This window comes from Sphaerodactylus townsendi, linkage group LG05 (genome assembly GCF_021028975.2).
Source record: "Sphaerodactylus townsendi isolate TG3544 linkage group LG05, MPM_Stown_v2.3, whole genome shotgun sequence".
In the NCBI taxonomy this organism is placed as follows: Eukaryota; Metazoa; Chordata; class Lepidosauria; order Squamata; family Sphaerodactylidae; genus Sphaerodactylus; species Sphaerodactylus townsendi.
The window spans coordinates 67597624-67616156 of record NC_059429.1 but is presented as its reverse complement, the minus strand read 5'-3'; the positions used below and the strand labels follow the sequence as shown (position 1 = coordinate 67616156).

General features: G+C 41.0%; 1 protein-coding gene across 2 annotated transcripts in view; it reads right to left on the bottom strand.

Moving 5' to 3' along the window:
- The window catches only part of EPS15 (epidermal growth factor receptor pathway substrate 15), a 78591-nt gene that overhangs the window by 34971 nt on the left and 25087 nt on the right, over positions 1 to 18533 (bottom strand). For both annotated transcript variants that reach the window (XM_048496479.1, XM_048496478.1), the window contains exons 4-11: positions 17559 to 17648; positions 12766 to 12813; positions 11437 to 11532; positions 7943 to 8005; positions 5971 to 6096; positions 3148 to 3207; positions 1373 to 1573; positions 1131 to 1276 (exon numbers count right to left, since the gene is read on the bottom strand). In XM_048496479.1, coding sequence (XP_048352436.1) covers positions 1131 to 1276; positions 1373 to 1573; positions 3148 to 3207; positions 5971 to 6096; positions 7943 to 8005; positions 11437 to 11532; positions 12766 to 12813; positions 17559 to 17648 — 830 coding nt within the window. The remainder of the gene's footprint in view (positions 1 to 1130; positions 1277 to 1372; positions 1574 to 3147; positions 3208 to 5970; positions 6097 to 7942; positions 8006 to 11436; positions 11533 to 12765; positions 12814 to 17558; positions 17649 to 18533) is intronic.

Here is an 18533-nt window from a genome sequence, read left to right as displayed (position 1 = left end):
AGAGACAGGAGATTCAGTTATACAAAAGCTACCTTATACCAAGTCAATCTGTTGGTCTATCAAGATTAGCACTGTCTATTTTAACTGGCAGAAGCTTTCCAGGGCCTCAACTAGAGGTTTCAATGTCACCTTCTTCCTGATCCTTTTAACTAGAGATGACAGGGATCGAATCTAAAGCCTTCTGAATGCTAAGCACACTCTCTACCAGAAAGCCACAACTCATCCCCAATGCATAAAGCAAGACTAAAGTATTTTGTTTACTTTTTACACTGAAACCAATGTATAATCTAATACTTTTTTCTTTGAAAATTTAAAATTGTTATGTTTAACACAGAATTAGATCTATGACTTCATGATAGATACTTCAGGGTTTTTTACGTTTTCACAGTAAGTAAGAAGTTTAAGAACTAGCACAGTTTTATAATGGCTGCATTCAGATGTTAGTTTAACTACAGCTTGTCATGACATCAACACAAGCACAACTTCCTGCCATGATCGCATGATCCCTCATTCCTCTTGCGTACCTCCTCTTTTCAAGACCAATTCAAAACTTCCTGGTTTTATTAAACTTCAATTTGACATAACCTCTGAACACAAGAACCTCAAAACACTGCAGTTGTTTTACTCCTTGCAAACAGTAATTCTAAATTGGGATGAAGTCTAGAATACCATCTTGAAGGGAGTACACTCACTGCAATTTGCTAGGGTATATGTATTCAAATGTCTTGCCAAATTGGAGCTTGATCAAGCAAGGAAGTTTAGAAGCAAATCCCACCCACAAGGAGAGAGGAAAAGGAGTTCTTCAGCATGGCTGGAAACTCCATCCATGCCTCATCTGACCATAGTGGTGCGCTCTGTTTCACAGGGGCTCAGGTTTTTTTTTTTTTTAAGAAAGCAATGGGAGACCAAGTGGGAAGTTTACCACGAAACCTAGTCTAAAAAACATTTTAATAAGACCATCAAGTCTTTCCATCACAACTTTAAAAAAGCGTAACCCATTCAGGTTCAAAACTGTGTACCCACAGTCGACAACTTTACCCTAAAAATTTAGCCGCCTGTGAGTAATTTTTCATCAACAGTCAGAAGAAGTATTTTTTTTAAATAGAGGTGCCATCAAAAACCATTCTTACCAGATGTGTGCAAGTAACGCAGACGGCAGGCCTGTCTTCAAGAACAATTCTCTAGCCTCCACACCAGACACAAAACCATCTAGGTCTTTATCAGTTTTCAGAAATATTTCATGGTATTTTACTTTGTCAGTAGGTGATACAACCCACTAGGGAAACACAAAGCAAAAAAACAGAACATATTGTGCTTACTTTATACTTCAAGAATGGAGTATGAACCAAGGGCTGCTTGGTGTTAAATGTACCTGTGTTGATGGTGCTTTGGATGGCAGCATCCCTACTGCTGGTATGGACTGATGAGCTTCTTTGCTGGATGTTGAAGATGGCATCAACTGTCCTGCACCAGGAATACTGAGAGCTTTTCTTTTTGAAGGTGGCACCAATGTGGGAGGTAAGGATAATGGCACAGGTTCCTTCTCAAGAGCGCAGTATACCAAGAACATGGCCTGAACAAACATTTTAGAGACACAAAATATGGAAGAATTAATAATTGCAGCAACACAATAAAGGCAAAAAGTTCTGACTCCTTTTTCTGTCTCATATCCCATTGCTACATCCTTAATCCCAGATACTCCTATAGAGATAAACTGATCAATTCAATATTACATTTATAGATTTTACAATTCAGAAAAGGCTAGACACAATCACTGAAGTTAAAGCCACTAATTTTCTTTTACTATTGTAGATGGTGGATACTTTCAATTGAGGAAAAGTGTAAAATCTAACTGCAGCTATTCTATTTAAATACACAACTAGAAAAAGCCAATGATAACAAACAGGGGAATGGCATAGCTTTAATTTTACTGTACGTTGCCTAACAGGAAATGTAATCAAGATGTGCTTGAAAGAAACAAATGTGTTCAAATATTTTGTTTTCAAATAAGGATCCAGACATCCTCCAACTGTGGTGGAAAAGCATTCTGAAATGTTAATATTATTTTTGTTATTTAATTAAAGAAATGGGGCTGGCCTCAAAGAATAATAAAATTTGATCCAACAACTGGGTTGGAGGTCACAATCTAATTTTTAAGATTACTTAAGATAATTAATTAATTAATTAATTAATTACTATTAAGTAACTTACTTAATTACTATTTAAGATAGCTATTTCTATCTTTCACTCTCACTGTAAGGAATGTCAGGGTTGGTATAAAATATAAAAACATAATTTTGATACAAAACAATTGAAATTCCCTTAATGATTGCTCATTTCTAACTAATACTTTTATGTTTTGTATGTATTATAAAATTTTTGTATGTATTTTAAACCTGCAAAATTGTTTTAATTATATGTTTTCACAAGAGCTGACATAAGGAACTGCCTTTGACATGCATATTTTATTCCCTCTTGTCCCCCAATTGTACTTTCGCACATTTGAAACAAGCTTTTCTAAACCAACTTGTAAATGCAGCACATTAACAGCAGGTTGGGTGTTCCAGGCAGAAACTAGAACTGGAATTCAGCCAAATACTTAGATAACAAAAGCATATGGGTACAGTGGATATGATCTACTGTGTCATTAGTTCCCATAGCTTGTGATAATGCATATACTTGCGGAATGCACAGCAGCATTTTAGGAACCAATCTGCAACAAGAATTGATTGAATTTCCCAGTGAAAGACTGGGATCCATTCCATTTACTTATTTTGATCTCCTCTCCACTTTATAACCTTTCCCCCTTATATTCACAGCCAATCTTAGCACCACTACTTGGCATTTTCCAGAGCTGGGGACTAGCACTGAAAGAAGTTCTGGAGTTGTTAGGTACTGACCAGGAATAAGAGGGGGTGTTGCCTGGTTCTCATGCACTTACAAAGAAGAACCACACCCTTGGTTTCCATTCTCTTTAATAACCTAGGTGCCAGTCATGAGTCCAACTGTTTAATTAGCAGGTATGCATGCGCACCCAGGCTTTTGCACCTTGCAAAGCACTATGTGAACAAAAAGTTGCATGAAAGCTTTCAACAGCTATGAACAAATTAAGAACTCTGAAAATCCTACAAGGATCAAAAAACTTACAACAGCAAATTCATCTCGATCCAACATTCCATCATGGTCAATATCGCTTAGCTCCCAAACCTTTTAGCAAAAACAATAATTTAAAAAAATTCTTCAATTCACATATCACATTATCAAATAGTAACAACACAAATCTGCTTTACAAACCTGAATTTGAATTGTTACCTAAGCAATTCTTACAACCTGCCCTAATCTTGCCTAACTCCATCACCACACAACTAATTAGAAGGAAGGTGTTAAAATAACATTAACATTTAGTATCTTTTTACTACTATTGCTACTTAGTGCTTAACTGAATTAAATGACAAATAAATAAATGTTACCAGGACATATTATCTCAGAGGCATCCTGCAGTTTCCCTAATCACCCACGCCCAGTGAATTCATTAATTTAATGAAAAGCAGCTGTCTGATGGTCAGGAAAGGCAGGTAGGTCTTCTGATAACCCCTTTCTCCTCCAAATCACTCCTTCTGATGGAGAAAATCACCTCAAAAGGGAACAACCAGCAACAAAACCAGCAACAAACAGTTCTTCAAGTACATCAAAAGCAGGAAGCCAGCAAGGGAAGCGGTAGGCCCGTTAGATGACAAAGGAACAAAGGGTGTGCTAAAAGATGACAGGGAGATTGCAGAAAAGCTGAATGAATTTTTTGCATCTGTCTTCACCCAAGAGGAGGTGAGGAAAATTCCTGCACCTGAACCAAGCTTCTTAGGAGGCGAATCCGAGGAACTAACGAAGATAGTGGTAGACAAGGAAGAAGTTCTGGCAGCCATTGATAAACTAAATGCTACCAAATCCCCTGGCCCAGATTGCATTCACCCAAGAGTTCTTAAAGAGCTCAAGCATGAAATTGCTGATCTTCTCACTTTAATATGCAACTTATCCTTGAAATCAGGCTCCATCCCTGAAGACTGGAAGATGGCCAATGTCACACCAATCTTTAAGAAAGGATCTAGGGGGGACCCGGGAAATTACAGGCCAGTCAGTTTGACATCTGTTCCTGGTAAATTAGTAGAATCTATCATTAAAGATAAAATTATAAAACATGTACAAAAGCAAGACCTGCTGAGAAAGAGTCAGCATGGCTTTTGCAGAGGCAAATCCTGTCTTACAAACTTACTATAGTTCTTTGAGAGGGATGTAAATAGGCATGTGGATAAAGGGGGAACCAGTGGACATTGTCTACTTCTGGATTTCCAAAAGGCTTTTTGACAAAGTCCCTCACCAGAGACTAATGACAAAACTCAGCAATGAAGGAATAAGAGAGGAAGTCCTCCCTATGGGATTAAAAACTGGTTGAGAAACAGGAAGCAAAGAGTGGGTGTAAATGGGAAATTCTCACAATGGAGAGATGTGGGGAGTGGTGTCCCCCAAGGATCCGTTTTGGGACCAGTCGCTCTTTTAACCTATTCATAAAATGATGACCTGGAAGTAGGGGTGGGTAGCGTGGTGGCCAAGTTTGCAGATGATACCAAATTATGCTTAGGGTGGTAGAGAACCACAAAGGATCATGCGAAGGAGCTCAAAGCTGGGACCTTGATAAATTAGGTGAGTGGGCTTAAGAAATGGCAGAGTGCAGTTCAATGTAGCAAAGTGCAAAGTGATGCACATAGGGGCAAAAAATCCAAACTTCACATACACGCTACAGGGGTCAGTGCTATCAGTCACAGACCAGGAAAGGGATTTGGGCGTCTTAATTGATAGTTCCATGGGAATGTCAACTCAATGTATGGCAGCTGTGAAAAAGGCAAACTCTATGCTGGGGATAATCAGGAAAGGAATTGATAATAAAACTGCAAAGATTGTCATGCCCTTATATAAAGCCGTGGTGCGACCACATTTGGAGTACTGTGTTCAGTTCTGGTCACCACATCTCAAAAAGGATATTGAAGAGATAGAAAAAGTGCAGAGAAGGGCAACGAGGATGATTGAGGGACTGGAGCACCTTCCTTATGAGGAAAGGCTGCAGCGTTTGGGACTCTTTAGTTTGGAGAGGAGACGTCTGAGGGGGGGATATGATTGAAGTCTATAAAATTATGCATGGGGTAGAAAATGTTGACAGAGAGAAATTTTTCTCTCTTTCTCACAATACTAGAACCAGGGGGCATTCATTGAAAATGCTGGGGGGAAGAATTAGGACAAATAAAAGGAAACACTTCTTCACGCAACGTGTGATTGGTGTTTGGAATATGCTGCCACAGGAGGTGGTGATGGCCACTAACCTGGATAGCTTTAAAAGGGGCTTGGACAGATTTATGGAGGAGAAGTCAATTTATGGCTACCAATCTTGATCCTCTTTGATCTGAGATTGCAAATGCCTTAACAGTCCAGGTGCTCGGGAGCAACAGCCGCAGAAGGCCATTGCTTTCACATCCTACATGTGAACTCCCAAAGGCACCTGGTGGGCCACTGCGAGTAGCAGAGAGCTGGACTAGATGGACTCTGGTCTGATCCAGCTGGCTTGTTCTTATGTTCTTAACAACTATGAGAGAAAATGGTTGCACACATGGTTGCACACATCCTTCTGGGTGCAATATCATACCTTTTTTTAAAGGAACTTGGGGAAAGTTGCAAAAAAATCTGCAAAATATGTAAATGGATCCAAAGTTACCCGATTTTCCCTGGGAGGGGAGACTGTTCTGTTTGGAAAATAGTCCAGATGTATGAAAAAAGGGAGACCTCAGAGGCTTAGCATACATTTTGGAGAATTTTTTAATCACAGACATTCCCTACCAATTACAAAGCATCATTCCACAGAATCCCAAAATACTGCCCCCAGCAGTACATAGATATTTGAACTACTGAAAAACTTGCCATTCTTACCCTTCCTAAGATGTCAACAGGCAATTTGGAGTTTAACAAGACAGGCTTCACTTTATCACCTGATAAAAGTCCATTCACTGGGTTCAGACTGTAAAAGATAGCATCATACTTGGCCTTGTCTTCCACCTAGGTGTCAAAATAAGAGGCTAAAACTAATTGAACAAGAACTACAAGCAATTGTCAATTAACATATCTGAGAGTAACATATTTCAGAATGATAGGAATGAAGCATGGCTAGCAAAGTCATGCTATAATCAACAGCATAAAGAAGCAAATTCAGTGGTTTTCTAGTATGCAACACTTTGTAAAAAGAATACAAATAAGTAAAAATTATGAACTGTAGAAAATCATCTGGGCACCTAAGCTTACAGGATTTGTATGAATTCTCAAATATAAAATAGATGCGGGAAGCATCAAATATGTATGGTGAATAATGTACTTTTGTCCCATTCTGCTTCTGAAATACACATGCGAGATGTTGACTGATGCTTAAATAAGTTGGGGCCAGAAATATACATCTTACATATCTGACATGCAACAACTCATGTACTCCAGTGCTTTTATACCAAAGCAAAACAAACAACCCCCCAGCCCGCTCTGCAAAAAAACATTCTAAGAATCAGCATCCTGTCCCCTATGTAAAAACAGAGTTTTTTCCCCCTTACTACTTTATCTTATTGGATCTCAAAAATAGAGGAATTCCTTCCTCCACTCCATTCATTGTGAACTAGTCTGTACATAGAAAGGCTGACATCTCTGGTAGGGACTTTTCTCAAGAACATGATCAGGGCAAGAGATGAATGTAGGCAAATTAAAAGCTGCCAACTCAAACCACAGCTTAGCAGAACAGTGGGCTTTATTTCACAGAAAGGCCCACTCTGCACAGGCTGAAGAAGCGGCTGCACACCAGCATAATTTATGCCGGTGGGGCCTTGGATCGCTTGCACAGTCCTGTGCTGGCAGCCCTAAAGTCGCCGCGGCCCGCAGAGGCACCTCCACACAGAGGCGCCTCTTTTTCGGTTTCCCCACTTACCTTCCATCCCTGTGGAGCTCTGCAGGGATGGAGAGGCACGCCCACGCTGCCCTCTGACCCCCAGGGGTTGAAGGGCAGTTGGGGCATGCCCCGTTGTCCCTGCGGAATTCCATAGGGACAGAAGGTACATGAGGGGAAAACTGGGGGCATCTAAAAGCATGGCACTGGCTGGGAAATGCTGTTTCCCCAAAAACTCGCTCATTGAGTGAGTTTTAAAACAGCATTTCCCTGCCGGTTCGGGGGGGAAAGCATGGCACCGCCTCGCTTCAGAGGCAGCAGTCGTGTGAACAGTGCCCCAGGGATGGTGTTTTTACCATCCCTGGGGCACTGTTGTTGATCCCTGCAGAACAGGCCAAAGAGTTCTAACCAAATATTCCAAGGCAGTGTACTCTATCATGGAGGACAGACGGCATCAAAATGTGAATTGATGCACTGAACTGTTTGGCCGATAATGCTTCTATTCACTTTATTTATTTGTTTGTTTATTTGTTCCTTCGACTTTTATACCGCCCACCGCCGGAGGACTCTGGGCGGTGTACAACAACTAATATAATCTAAAATAACAAGAAGAGCACTGTAATGTATTGTATTGATTGTGAGGTACTATATTGTTTTAAGAGTCTGCAGCTGTTGCACTGGAATTGATAATTAGTATGTGTGTTATATTGAGCACAGCTGCAGAGTGATTTTAGGCTATGTGTGAATAGCAGCTATGAAATAAAGTACTATGATTTGTTCCTCCGACTCCTGATTCCTGAGACATAACAAGCACATTCAATAAATACATACAATATAATAAAATTAGGGCTCTAAATCTCACATTAAAACCATTTAAAACAGTGTATAAAACATTGCGTCCGGCAATCTAAAGATTCCTCTGAGGAGGGAACGGAAAGACCCAAGATGTAAAAGGCCACAGATGATGGGTACTTCAGTTACCTTGACAGCCCATGGGATATCCAATGGTGCTCCTCCAATTGATAAAGGGCTAGTGGAATCATTCTAGTGCAGAAAAGAAGACAAGTATTACTATAAAGTACAACCATTTCCCATCATGTTCAAACTTATCACCTTACAATCAACAATAAAATGGAAAGTGTCCAAATGACACTATCATTATTTTCCTTAAGCTGATCTACTCAATATGAACAAAATCATACTTAGAGGTTGCAGGATGAACAACTTAGACTTTCAGTCAAACAAAAGTGAACCAGTCATGTTTTTCAAAGTGGAAGGAAACAGAACATAGCAGTGCACCAGAGTAATTCCTAGCTATTGGCCAAACGTAAGACTTAAGAAGATATACAATTAGATCTCTGTCTTTGTTGCTTTCTTAAAAGCAGTAAAATGATATGATCTGTTAATAAAAGTTGAGGCTAACAGGTTTTTTTTAAAAAGAAAAACTTGCAGGATTTAGATCAGGTTGTTCAATGAGAGAGCAATTTTGCAGTTGGAACTGAACCAAAATAATGTAAGGAAGAACAGGCTATAAGTTGCTTCTATGGATGCTAATCCAATAGAAATTTACACTGTGAAAGGCTTGCATCAGAAGGTTGTCTAAACTGAACCAATTTACAGGATAAGTCCCCCTCAAAATCACACAGCAGTAGTAAGCTCAGACAGATGTTTTGATGTTATTCTTTTTAGGTTCTCTATATACACAAACTACTCTTGAAGGTAATACAACTCAAACAAGAACCCAAAGGTGCTACACAATTAATTTTACTGTTGTGAGTTGTATTACCTTCAAGAGTAGTTTGTGTATATATAGACCCTACAAAGTATGATTTGGGGGGGGGGGGGGGGGTTGTCCGATAAAGAAGTAGCTTCCAGCCCTCATTGGTCCTGGAAGGCAAATATGAGAAAATCTCATATGACCAGAAGACGTGCCTGCCCACTGAAGGAAATCGATACAACTGAACATACGTTTCTCAGATGCCGCTTTAGTGACAGGATTCACAATGAAGCTATAGGTCTCTTGCCTGGAAGGAATAACAAGTATAAATTGGAATACCTGCTCCTAAGTAGGGACCACTGTATTATATATACTGTTGCTCAGTTTTGCCTTCTACATAAACATAGGAAAAATTGTGAGGCAGCTGAGTCATCAGGGGTTTCCCAATAATCACATAGTCCATTAAGTGATTACTACTTAAATGTGGGGAAAGAAAAACTTATGGTCTGGCCTGAAAATCTGCATCTGTATTTGTCCAGTAAAGTCACTTAGCATGCAGCTAAACTGGGGTAGGAGAAGTATAATTTATTAGTTCTGATACTGTAGTATTTTGGTTTTTAAGTCAATGGTTGTTTTATACTGGTGATCTTGTTTTGTATATTATGCTGGTCGTCAACAGTTAAAATAAATTCATTCATTCATCAGTACTATTGTTTGTTTATTTATTTATTTATTTATTGTTGCTGTCAATTGACACGTAAAAGTACCACTGTTGGCTTACAGAACGGCGTACATGAAATTTGCATCTATTTGACAATATAATACTGGGTGGTATTCTGGCAGTGATTGCTTTCCAGATAATTTTGGTAGAAGTCCATAAAGATTGTCAGGAAAAGGGTCCTCACAAGATCTTTTTCTTGAGGAAAAATGTACTTCCTGTACATTTAGCTGCAAAATGAAACGCTGAACCTTGAAGACAACTGCCAATATTTTCAACATAAGCAAGGATGAAAAATGTCCTTGTCAATGTGGGAAAAATTGAAGAAACTTTAACAGACATACTATGTAACACAAAAACAAGAATCTTGCCCCTCTAGTAAAATACTGATAACAGTCATAAATCCATAGGCTCCGTGTTTTACGCTACAAAAATCATTGTCAGTTTTAATGATGAGCATAGGCAAGAAATTCTAAAATTATAAAAGTTTTACATTATGAGATTAAATGAGGGCCTTAGGTCACAGTATTTGATCTGTTTTTATATGACCACTAGATGTAACAACTCAGTTAGGTTCCCAGCATTAAACATATTTAAGACACAGCTCCTCCACATAAGTTGAATCAGTAACAGACATAATTTGAACCTAAACTAACTGCTGAATAGGAAATTTCCTTGGGATTGGATGAGAAACATAAAAGGGTTGCTATCATCCTGTTGATTTCAGAAGTACAATTATACAAGATCTATGGTTACTAAGACAGCTTTGTAGATGTAGCAAGGAGTGGAAATGATGCCAGTGTGTCAGGATATATTTTGGACTTCCCCCTAAACTCTATGATAGTTTGGGCGGAAATTCCAGTGTCACTTGGCATGTTAACATCATGTCCAAGTTTTCATCTGAACATGTTGTTAATGGATTGTGCAACACTGTTAATAAACCCCACATTTCTCCTGCCAGTCAAAACTTAAGGGTAGATGAAAAAGACCACTCCACCAGGAAGTCATCCATCTAAAGCAGGCAAATGATAACTCTGGATAATAACACCAATATTTTTATTTATGCTGCTTTTCAGATTTCAAAATGCACCTTGAAAACTATGAACTACATCACAATACTGAATTGTAGTGACAGTTGTACTTTTACCAAGTTACCTTATACAGGCCCATCATTAACACATTATTAATTACACTTTTGCTGAATCCTAGAGCCTGTAAACTGTTATTTTAATTTGTGGAAATGGAATGTTTTCCTTCTTTAAGAAGGTTTATTATAAATTTTATTGCAAGTTCCATTTCTTGACTCTTCAGCCACCATGTGGAATCTATTCCAAGTAAAGGCCACAAAAATTCGAACTGTCTTGTTGCAGACTTTCCCTAACCTTCTTTGCCACAGAAGCCCCACCACCTTGAGCTCCCAGGCAATGCCATAACCCCTTTGTAAGCTTTTGAGGAAGGGGAGAGTTTCCACATATGCATCACCTCCACAAACAGTTGGGAGAACTCGTGGGGGGAAAGTTGTCAAAGAAAGCAGGGTACAAGCAAGCTTAAAAAAGAAATGCATGAGAATATTGCTTGTCGCCACTCCAAATGAATTCATGAAGGAACCCAAGCAGTAAGCTAAGGACAGTTACATCTAGAATGCAAAACAATAAGAATGAACTCTTATGGATTTATGTAGTATGGCTCCAATTTTAATTCAATAGCTATCAGAAATGTTGGGAAATGTCAGTGTATAACAGTACAGTATGTTGGCTTACTCGTATCACTATTTATACTTCAATTAACACCTTATCACTTCTCATAAGGAATCAATGACATCATCCAATAACGGAAATAAAGTTTACCAGAAAGTACATTTTTACCCTCATCTCCAAACAATTAAGGTCCCTCCAAACATGCACGTTGCATATGAGAATTCTAAAATAATGTACAGATCATACATTACATAATTTAGTCACAAGCCTTTTTTAAACTTAAATTTAATTTTCCTAAACTAAACAAAAGTAAACATACAAATTAGTTTTAAAAGAGTCTTACAAATCTAGGTGGAGAAACAGGTGAGTTAAGGCTACTCAATGAAACATCCAATCCATTCTGTGCACAGGCCACAAGTCTCAGAGCCACAAAAAATTCCTGCAGAAAAGATAGAAGTTTTGGTCTTCAAATATTTTAATCAAAGAAAAAAACAATTCCCTTCATGTAAAAGAAAGTCTTTTCCCAACTTATACTGTAATGGGATCCAAAGTCCTTGATACTTCGCAGGAACACCCACCATGCTACGTAACATGTTCCTTCAAGATTTTTTTTCCTCCCCAGGAGCTGGCAATACTACTCTCACACCTCTGGTGTTGAGGAAACAGGAACTAGCATGTAGAAAATATTTTCTGCCTGTGCCTTGTTCCTTCTTGAACCAAAGTGGAGGGGGCAAGAAAAAAGATTCTCTGCATCTTCCTCAGTCTTTTGTTCTATAATATCATAATTACCTTGTATTGGGACTTTGGGGAAAACACAGAGTTAGGTATGGTCCCTCATTCCTGAAAATGTACATGAAATGGGCAACAAGAGGGAGCAAATGTGCAAGTCAGTGTGGACTTTGCTGCCTTCCTTCCTGTCTCATACTAGCAACCATGAGACAAGAGCTCATACCTAATGAAGAAATGAAAATATAGCTATAGAAAGCAAACTCAAATGGGCTCGTAGCTACTGGTAAAGTTCTTCTAAGTTATCCCAGCTATCACGTGAATGCGCAAAACAGAAATTTTCAGGAAATTATTGTTACAAAGGAATTTGAACAGCAGGATGGCCTAGGCTAGTCTGATCTCATCAGATCTCAGAAGCTAAGGGGAGTCAGTCCTGGTCAGTATTTGAACGGGAGAACACCAAGGAAGTCCAGGGTCACAGTGCAGAGTCAGGAAATGGCAAAATACCTGACTATCTCTTGTCTTGAAAACCCAAAGGGGTCACCATAAGTCAGCTATGACTTGACAGCACTTTCCACTTCGATAATGGAGTAGCACAGGAACTCCTTTCACTTGTAGTCTATTGCAATGTTTATGGCACACATGACCTCCACTTTTTTTACTGAACTGTCCTCCACCTTTGTAACTCCCTTTCTTCATTATTCTACGACATTATTAATCTGACATTAAAACTGTCCATACCTTGGACAGTTTTTTATTTACATAGTTTTTCAGTTCTGTAATACTGCATTGTTTACTGGAGTCCCTTGCAATGCAGTCCTACTGCATTGTTTACTGGAGTCCCTTGATGTTTGAACTGATTTTTATATTTTGTAATCCACCTTGAGTATCACTAGGAAAGGCAGGCTATAAGTAAAGTTAGTAATAGAGGCAAACTCATTTTTACCTGTTTGTTGAGAATACCTTTGCCATCTGTATCAGCCAGATCCCAAATCTAGAACACAGTTGGATGGAAGCAGCATGTTAAAATAGTGTTGAAGCAGTTGTATCAGAAATGTTTTTTGCCCCACTTTAAACAAGTGCCAGAAATCTTCCTAGCCATGTAACCATATCTTGACAGATTAGCATGAATTCTGAATACAGTAAATCAGATTACACATCAACACAAGTTTTTTAGTATTAGCTAAATAGGATATAGCTATGTTACAGCTCTCATAGCTCAACAATTTGAACAGAATAAAAAAAGAATACACATTCTACCTATATAAAATATGTGCATTCATCATACACATCACCTTTCACTGTGCATTTTGGGTGACATGACTAACAGTGCATCCTAATCAGAGTTAACCCTTCTAACTCTGCTGAGGATGTAATTCTCCTTAGGATGGCACTGTAAGCTTCTGTCTTCTGTTTTAAGTGCCAACTTCACAGACCACAGCTGTCCGGGCGCGGGCGAGGTCCCGGCTCGCCGGACTGACGAGCGCGGGGGAGGGCGTCGCGACAGGGGTCGAGGCTTCGTTGGCAAGACCCCCCGTCTCTGCGACGGGAGAGGGGGCCGAAGTATTGTGGCTCCGATCCGCCGCCCTGTTGCCGCCCCGAGGGAGGCGCGTCGCGGCGGAGACGGCAAACCCGGAAGTGCGGGGGAACGAGGCACCAGGGTGTGCCCGGAGCACAGCTGAGCCAGCTTGGCTCAGCTCCGACAGGCGGCAGCTGGGGAGGGGGAGGATCGAAGCCAAGGAAGGCTATTTAGGAGGGCGAGCTCGACTGCTCAGGAGCTGCCGCTGCAGCGGGGGTGTGGAGAAAAGTGGGGGATCTTGTGCATTGGAAGAGGGAGAGCCTGGGCATAGAAGGACACAGATAGGCGTGCAAGCAGACACCTTAGCTCGACGCTGGGAGCAGACAGAGCCCTGTGGAGCAACCGGGCTGGGTGTGTTCACAGGGGTGGCAAGGCTGGCCGTCAGTGATGGAACTACGGCAGCCTCAGGGTACTCCACAACGGGGAGGCGATAGGAGCGCGAGGAGGAGGACCAGGCTTGGACCGCCTTCGTAGCCAGGCACCCTGTGGGCTAAATTGTTTCTTGGCCCTCCGGGCCAATTGCAAAAGAACACCGCTGGGGAAAACAGCTCCCAGGAAAGGGAGGGAGGGAAGGAGCCACCCCCTGAGGGCCCTTGGCGGGAAGGGGAAGCGCCACAACAGCAAAGCCACCTTTTTTCAAAATTAAAGAATTTAATTGTGACTTGACAAACCAGAGCTGCTATCAGTTGAAGCTCCTAGTCAGTTTTGAGAAATACTAAACACACAGAACTCAGTTCAACAGACTGAAAGTTACTAAAGTTTATTCTAAATCTTACCTAACAAGGTTGAAGTATGGCTACTGAATGATCCTGGAAATATCCATTTCTTGATTTCCTCAACCTAAAGTCTTAAACTACAATCACGACGTCAAGGAAAATTACTATTGTAGATACCATGAGGTTTAAGGATTGTAAACACAACAAAATGCAATGTATAAAGGCCCTGTACAGGTGTGGTTCCCATACCTTCAAGGAGCACATGAAAAAAATTAAGCAAAGGAGGAAAAATGTCTGTACATGTGCCCTGCAGAAGGTGATGCCCTGGTTCCCTCAGCTATGCCAGGGTTCCCTGCCAAGGTTCCCTCAGCTATGCCAGGAAACACCCAACCCTCAGCTGATTTGATCAGCGCAGGAGGGCAAGGAATCACTCAGATGCCACCCCCGAGAGGAAGTGGAAGGAAGTGAGATGTGGCTTCAGAGGTGTATGTCAAAGGTACCTGCAAGACTAGTGAGCTGGGGCAGCACACTATGGAGGCACCTGACAAAGACCCTATGTGAGGTAGGGTGAGTTCACAGATTTCTTTTTGGGGTGTGTGAAGCAGAGAACTTTCAGAGGCACGAGATGCTGACAGGCTGGGGACCAATGGGTGCTATCATTAGTCCTCTCCATTCAGCAACAGGTGAGTTGCAGATGAATTCTGCTACCTGAAAAGTGCTCCAAAGGAACCCGCAAGGAAGCTCAGCCTTCCTGCAAAGGAACCTTCCTGCAAGGAAGCTCAACCTTCCAAAGGAATCCGCAAGGAAGCCCAACTACAGTGCCAAGCCACACAAGAGGCGGCCTGGGGGCGGAGGGGACTTGCTGAATCTCTTTCTCTCTCTGTTTCTCTTCTTCTGTGGCCCCTTCTGCACATGCAGAATAATGCACTTTCAAACCACTTTCAATGCACTTTGCAGCTGGATTTTACTGTGCGGAATAGCAAAATCCACTTTCAAACAATTGTGAAAGTGGATTAAAAGTGCATTATTCCGTATGTGCGGAAGGGGTCTGTCTCTTTCTGTCTCCCTTTCCTCTCTCTCTCTTCTTTTTAAAATAGACCTGGAGTTCAGGTACTCAAATTTAAGAACATAAGAACAAGCCAGTTGGATCAGACCACAGTCCATCTAGTCAAGCTCTCTGCTACTCGCAGTGGCCCACCAGGTGCCTTTGGGAGGTCACATGCAGGATGTGAAAGCAATGGCCTTCTGAGGCTGTTGCTCCCGAGCACCTGGACTGTTAAGGCATTTGCAATCTCAGATCAAAGAGGATCAAGACATGTAACGTGTCCTCAATTTAGTCCTCAATTCAGTTTTGTTACTCCCATTTCTTTGCCTATGCTCCCTCTTGACTTGAGAAACTGTGTAGGCTGAAAAGCTGAGTTCTATTAATCCTGGGATCTAATGTTGGGTACCAGCCAAAGTGATTACTCATTGCTCAGTGGTTGTTAAGAGTATCAGATTATGGTTTCATAGACCCAGGTTCAAACCCTTACTCTCCCATGAAAGCTTTCTGGGTGACCCTGCACCAGTCACAAACTAACCTACAGTGTTGCTGTGAGGATAAAACGAAGAGAAAGAGAACAATTTAAGCAGCTTTGGGTCCCTACTGAGGCGGAACAAGTCTTGGTATAAGTAAGTCAATAAATGATCCAGACAGCCTGTCTGGATTTAGCATATTCAAGATTCATAGATTAGCATTTAGAATATTCATGATTGTCTTAAACATCAACTCAACTGAGCCAATAGAAATCAGAGGTTTCTCTATTGCCACAATGCACTTTAGTACATAATGTTGCTGGCTTGTAGTCTATACAAAACTGAACTGTAACTCAGGAACAAAATGAGCAAAATCCAATGGGCCTATAGCAGTGGTGGCGAACCTATGGCATGGGTGCCAGAGGTGGCACTCATAGCCCTCTTTGTGGCCACACGTGCCATCTCCCCAGTTTGTGCACTCGGCAGTGGCATAGTGTCAAGGGGGTGAGGGATGCACAACGCACTGGGTGCGTGACCCTGCAGGGGCACAGTGAGGGCGTTCCATGGATGAGATGGGGGTGTTTCAGGGCGTTCCAGGACCGGGTGGGGGCAGGCAGGGGTGCAGGGCGTACACATGCCCTGGATGCAGTTTTCCCTTGCTCCGCCCCTGGCACTCGGTCTCTAAAAGGTTCACTATCACTGGTCTATAGTGTGCATCTTCAGAGAACCAATTTATGTTCCAAAGAATTAGAAGTAGTAGTTTGTGAAAGTCTGTTTAAAGTCTCTTACTAAGTAGTCTAGGAGGTTGAAGTGATTTCCCACTTTAAACAGTCTCTTACTAAGTATTCTAGGAGGTTGAAGTGATTTCTGTTTTCAGCGTTTGGTTTGTGCCCATTTATTCTTTTGCATAACAATTAAACTGGTCAATGTAAATGGCAGGAAGTTGCTGCAAACAGAAAACAAATTTATTTTAATGTTATTTTTCATGCTGTGAAAATTAAATATGCTATGGCTTGTTTATTTATGAAAACATAGTAGCATATCAAAGTTCTGATACAGAAGACATTTTCTCTTGGCTTAGTACTCTTTGATAGAATTTAATAGAAATGGTAGTATTGGGTCCTTTCTGACAAGGTGCTCAAGTTTCTGTTGCCATTTACAAATACAGAGCTGGTAGATAGAGCTTTCACTTCTTATACCTTTATAAATAATACCGTCATAAGCTGAATGCAGTTCCAGACTTAAGACTGTATCCTATACATCAGTTGAACCTGATTTAAAAAAAACTAAATCAAGCTCAAGGATCACCCTGAACAGCTGTTGTGTGTTTTATAAATATCAAAACATATTACAGTTTTCAATTATTAATAAATTAAATGTAAAAGTGTGATGGACTCATTTGAAATGTAGTTTAATGCTAGTCCAGATTTAATATTGCGTCCTGCATCGGCTGCGCCTGATTTAAAAAAACTGCCTCAAAACGACTTTCAGGATGGCATTGAACATTTACTTGTTTTTTTATAAATATAAAAATATATTAAAGATTTCAAGCATTAATAAATTAAATGTAAAAAAATTAATGTACATGCAACGCAGTTTTTATCTTAAGTATCAACTTGGAACTAATTTTATCTTTTGAGTGTAAATTTATGTGCACTGTTTGTTCATCTTACTATTCCATTGCTTTTAATTCCATTATTGGACCATTTATTTGCAGTTACAACATATAAAACTGAAATAACAGCAACTGTATTAATTACAAACATTTTGCTAACATGGGGGTACAGTTTTAGGGAAATGGGTGGCCAAGGGGTACACGAATGAAAACAGGTTGGGAACTACTGCTGTAGGGGACAGTATTTTAATTCCATTTTGTCAAAATCAAGACAGAATAACAAACCCCTTTACTGGATAAAAAAAAAATACCACCTTTCCAAGAATCAAGTCTGTCAGCCCTGATTTTTTCAGAAACACAGCAGCATCAGAGGCCAGAACTCTTCCTGTGTTACCTGGATCAACCTATGAAAAGAAAGAAACTGTTGGTGTTCAGAACCTTATAAAATAAGTAGTATACTGCAACTTATATTACTTTCTATCTGCAAGGGTATTTTATTTTCATGAGTAAATATCAAAAGTTATAAGAGACCTACGATGAGAATGGTCCATTGGGCACTTACCGTGAAGGGCTTTTCTCCTGGTAGGCTGGAGGACATCTCAATTGGTTTGTTCTCTTCCTTTACTCAAGAGGCAGGAACTTCAACTTTTTTCCGTCACTTCCCATCTCAGTGCTGTAGTTCCTCTTGTATGCCAGTATCGTAATAACCACACAGTACAAACACATACCGTATATACTCACGTATAAGCCGAGTTTTTCAGCACATTTTTTTGTACTGAAAAAGCCCTCCTCGGCTTATACACGAGTCAAGGCTTTGGTAGACCTGACAGCTCCCTCTTTTCCCACTATGGCAGAGAGAGAGGAAGCCTTGAAAGACCCCCACAGCAAGAGAGGGGAGGTTTTGCCTCACAGGCATCACCAGGTGGAGGAGGCACAGAATCGGCTATTGGTTCACTCACCTTGAAGAGCCTTTCTCCAGTTAGACCAGGGGTAGGGAACCTGCGGCTCGAGAGCCGCATGCGGCTCTTCTGCCCTTGCACTGTGGCTCCACGAGCCGAGCCACCAGCCCCATCCTTGCCCGCCCTGCAGGCAGCAGGGCAAGCGCACCAACTGCCTGCAGTCTGCTGGGCCGCGCTGCGGGCTTCCCTTCTCGCCCGCCCCGTTGGAGCAGGGCGGGCACTTTCCCGGTGCCGGCGAGGCCGAGCCGCCGGCTTCATCCTTGCCTGCCCTGCAGGCAGCAGGGCAGGCGCATCCATGCGCTTCTCAGAATGAGTGGAGTAAAAGGTAAA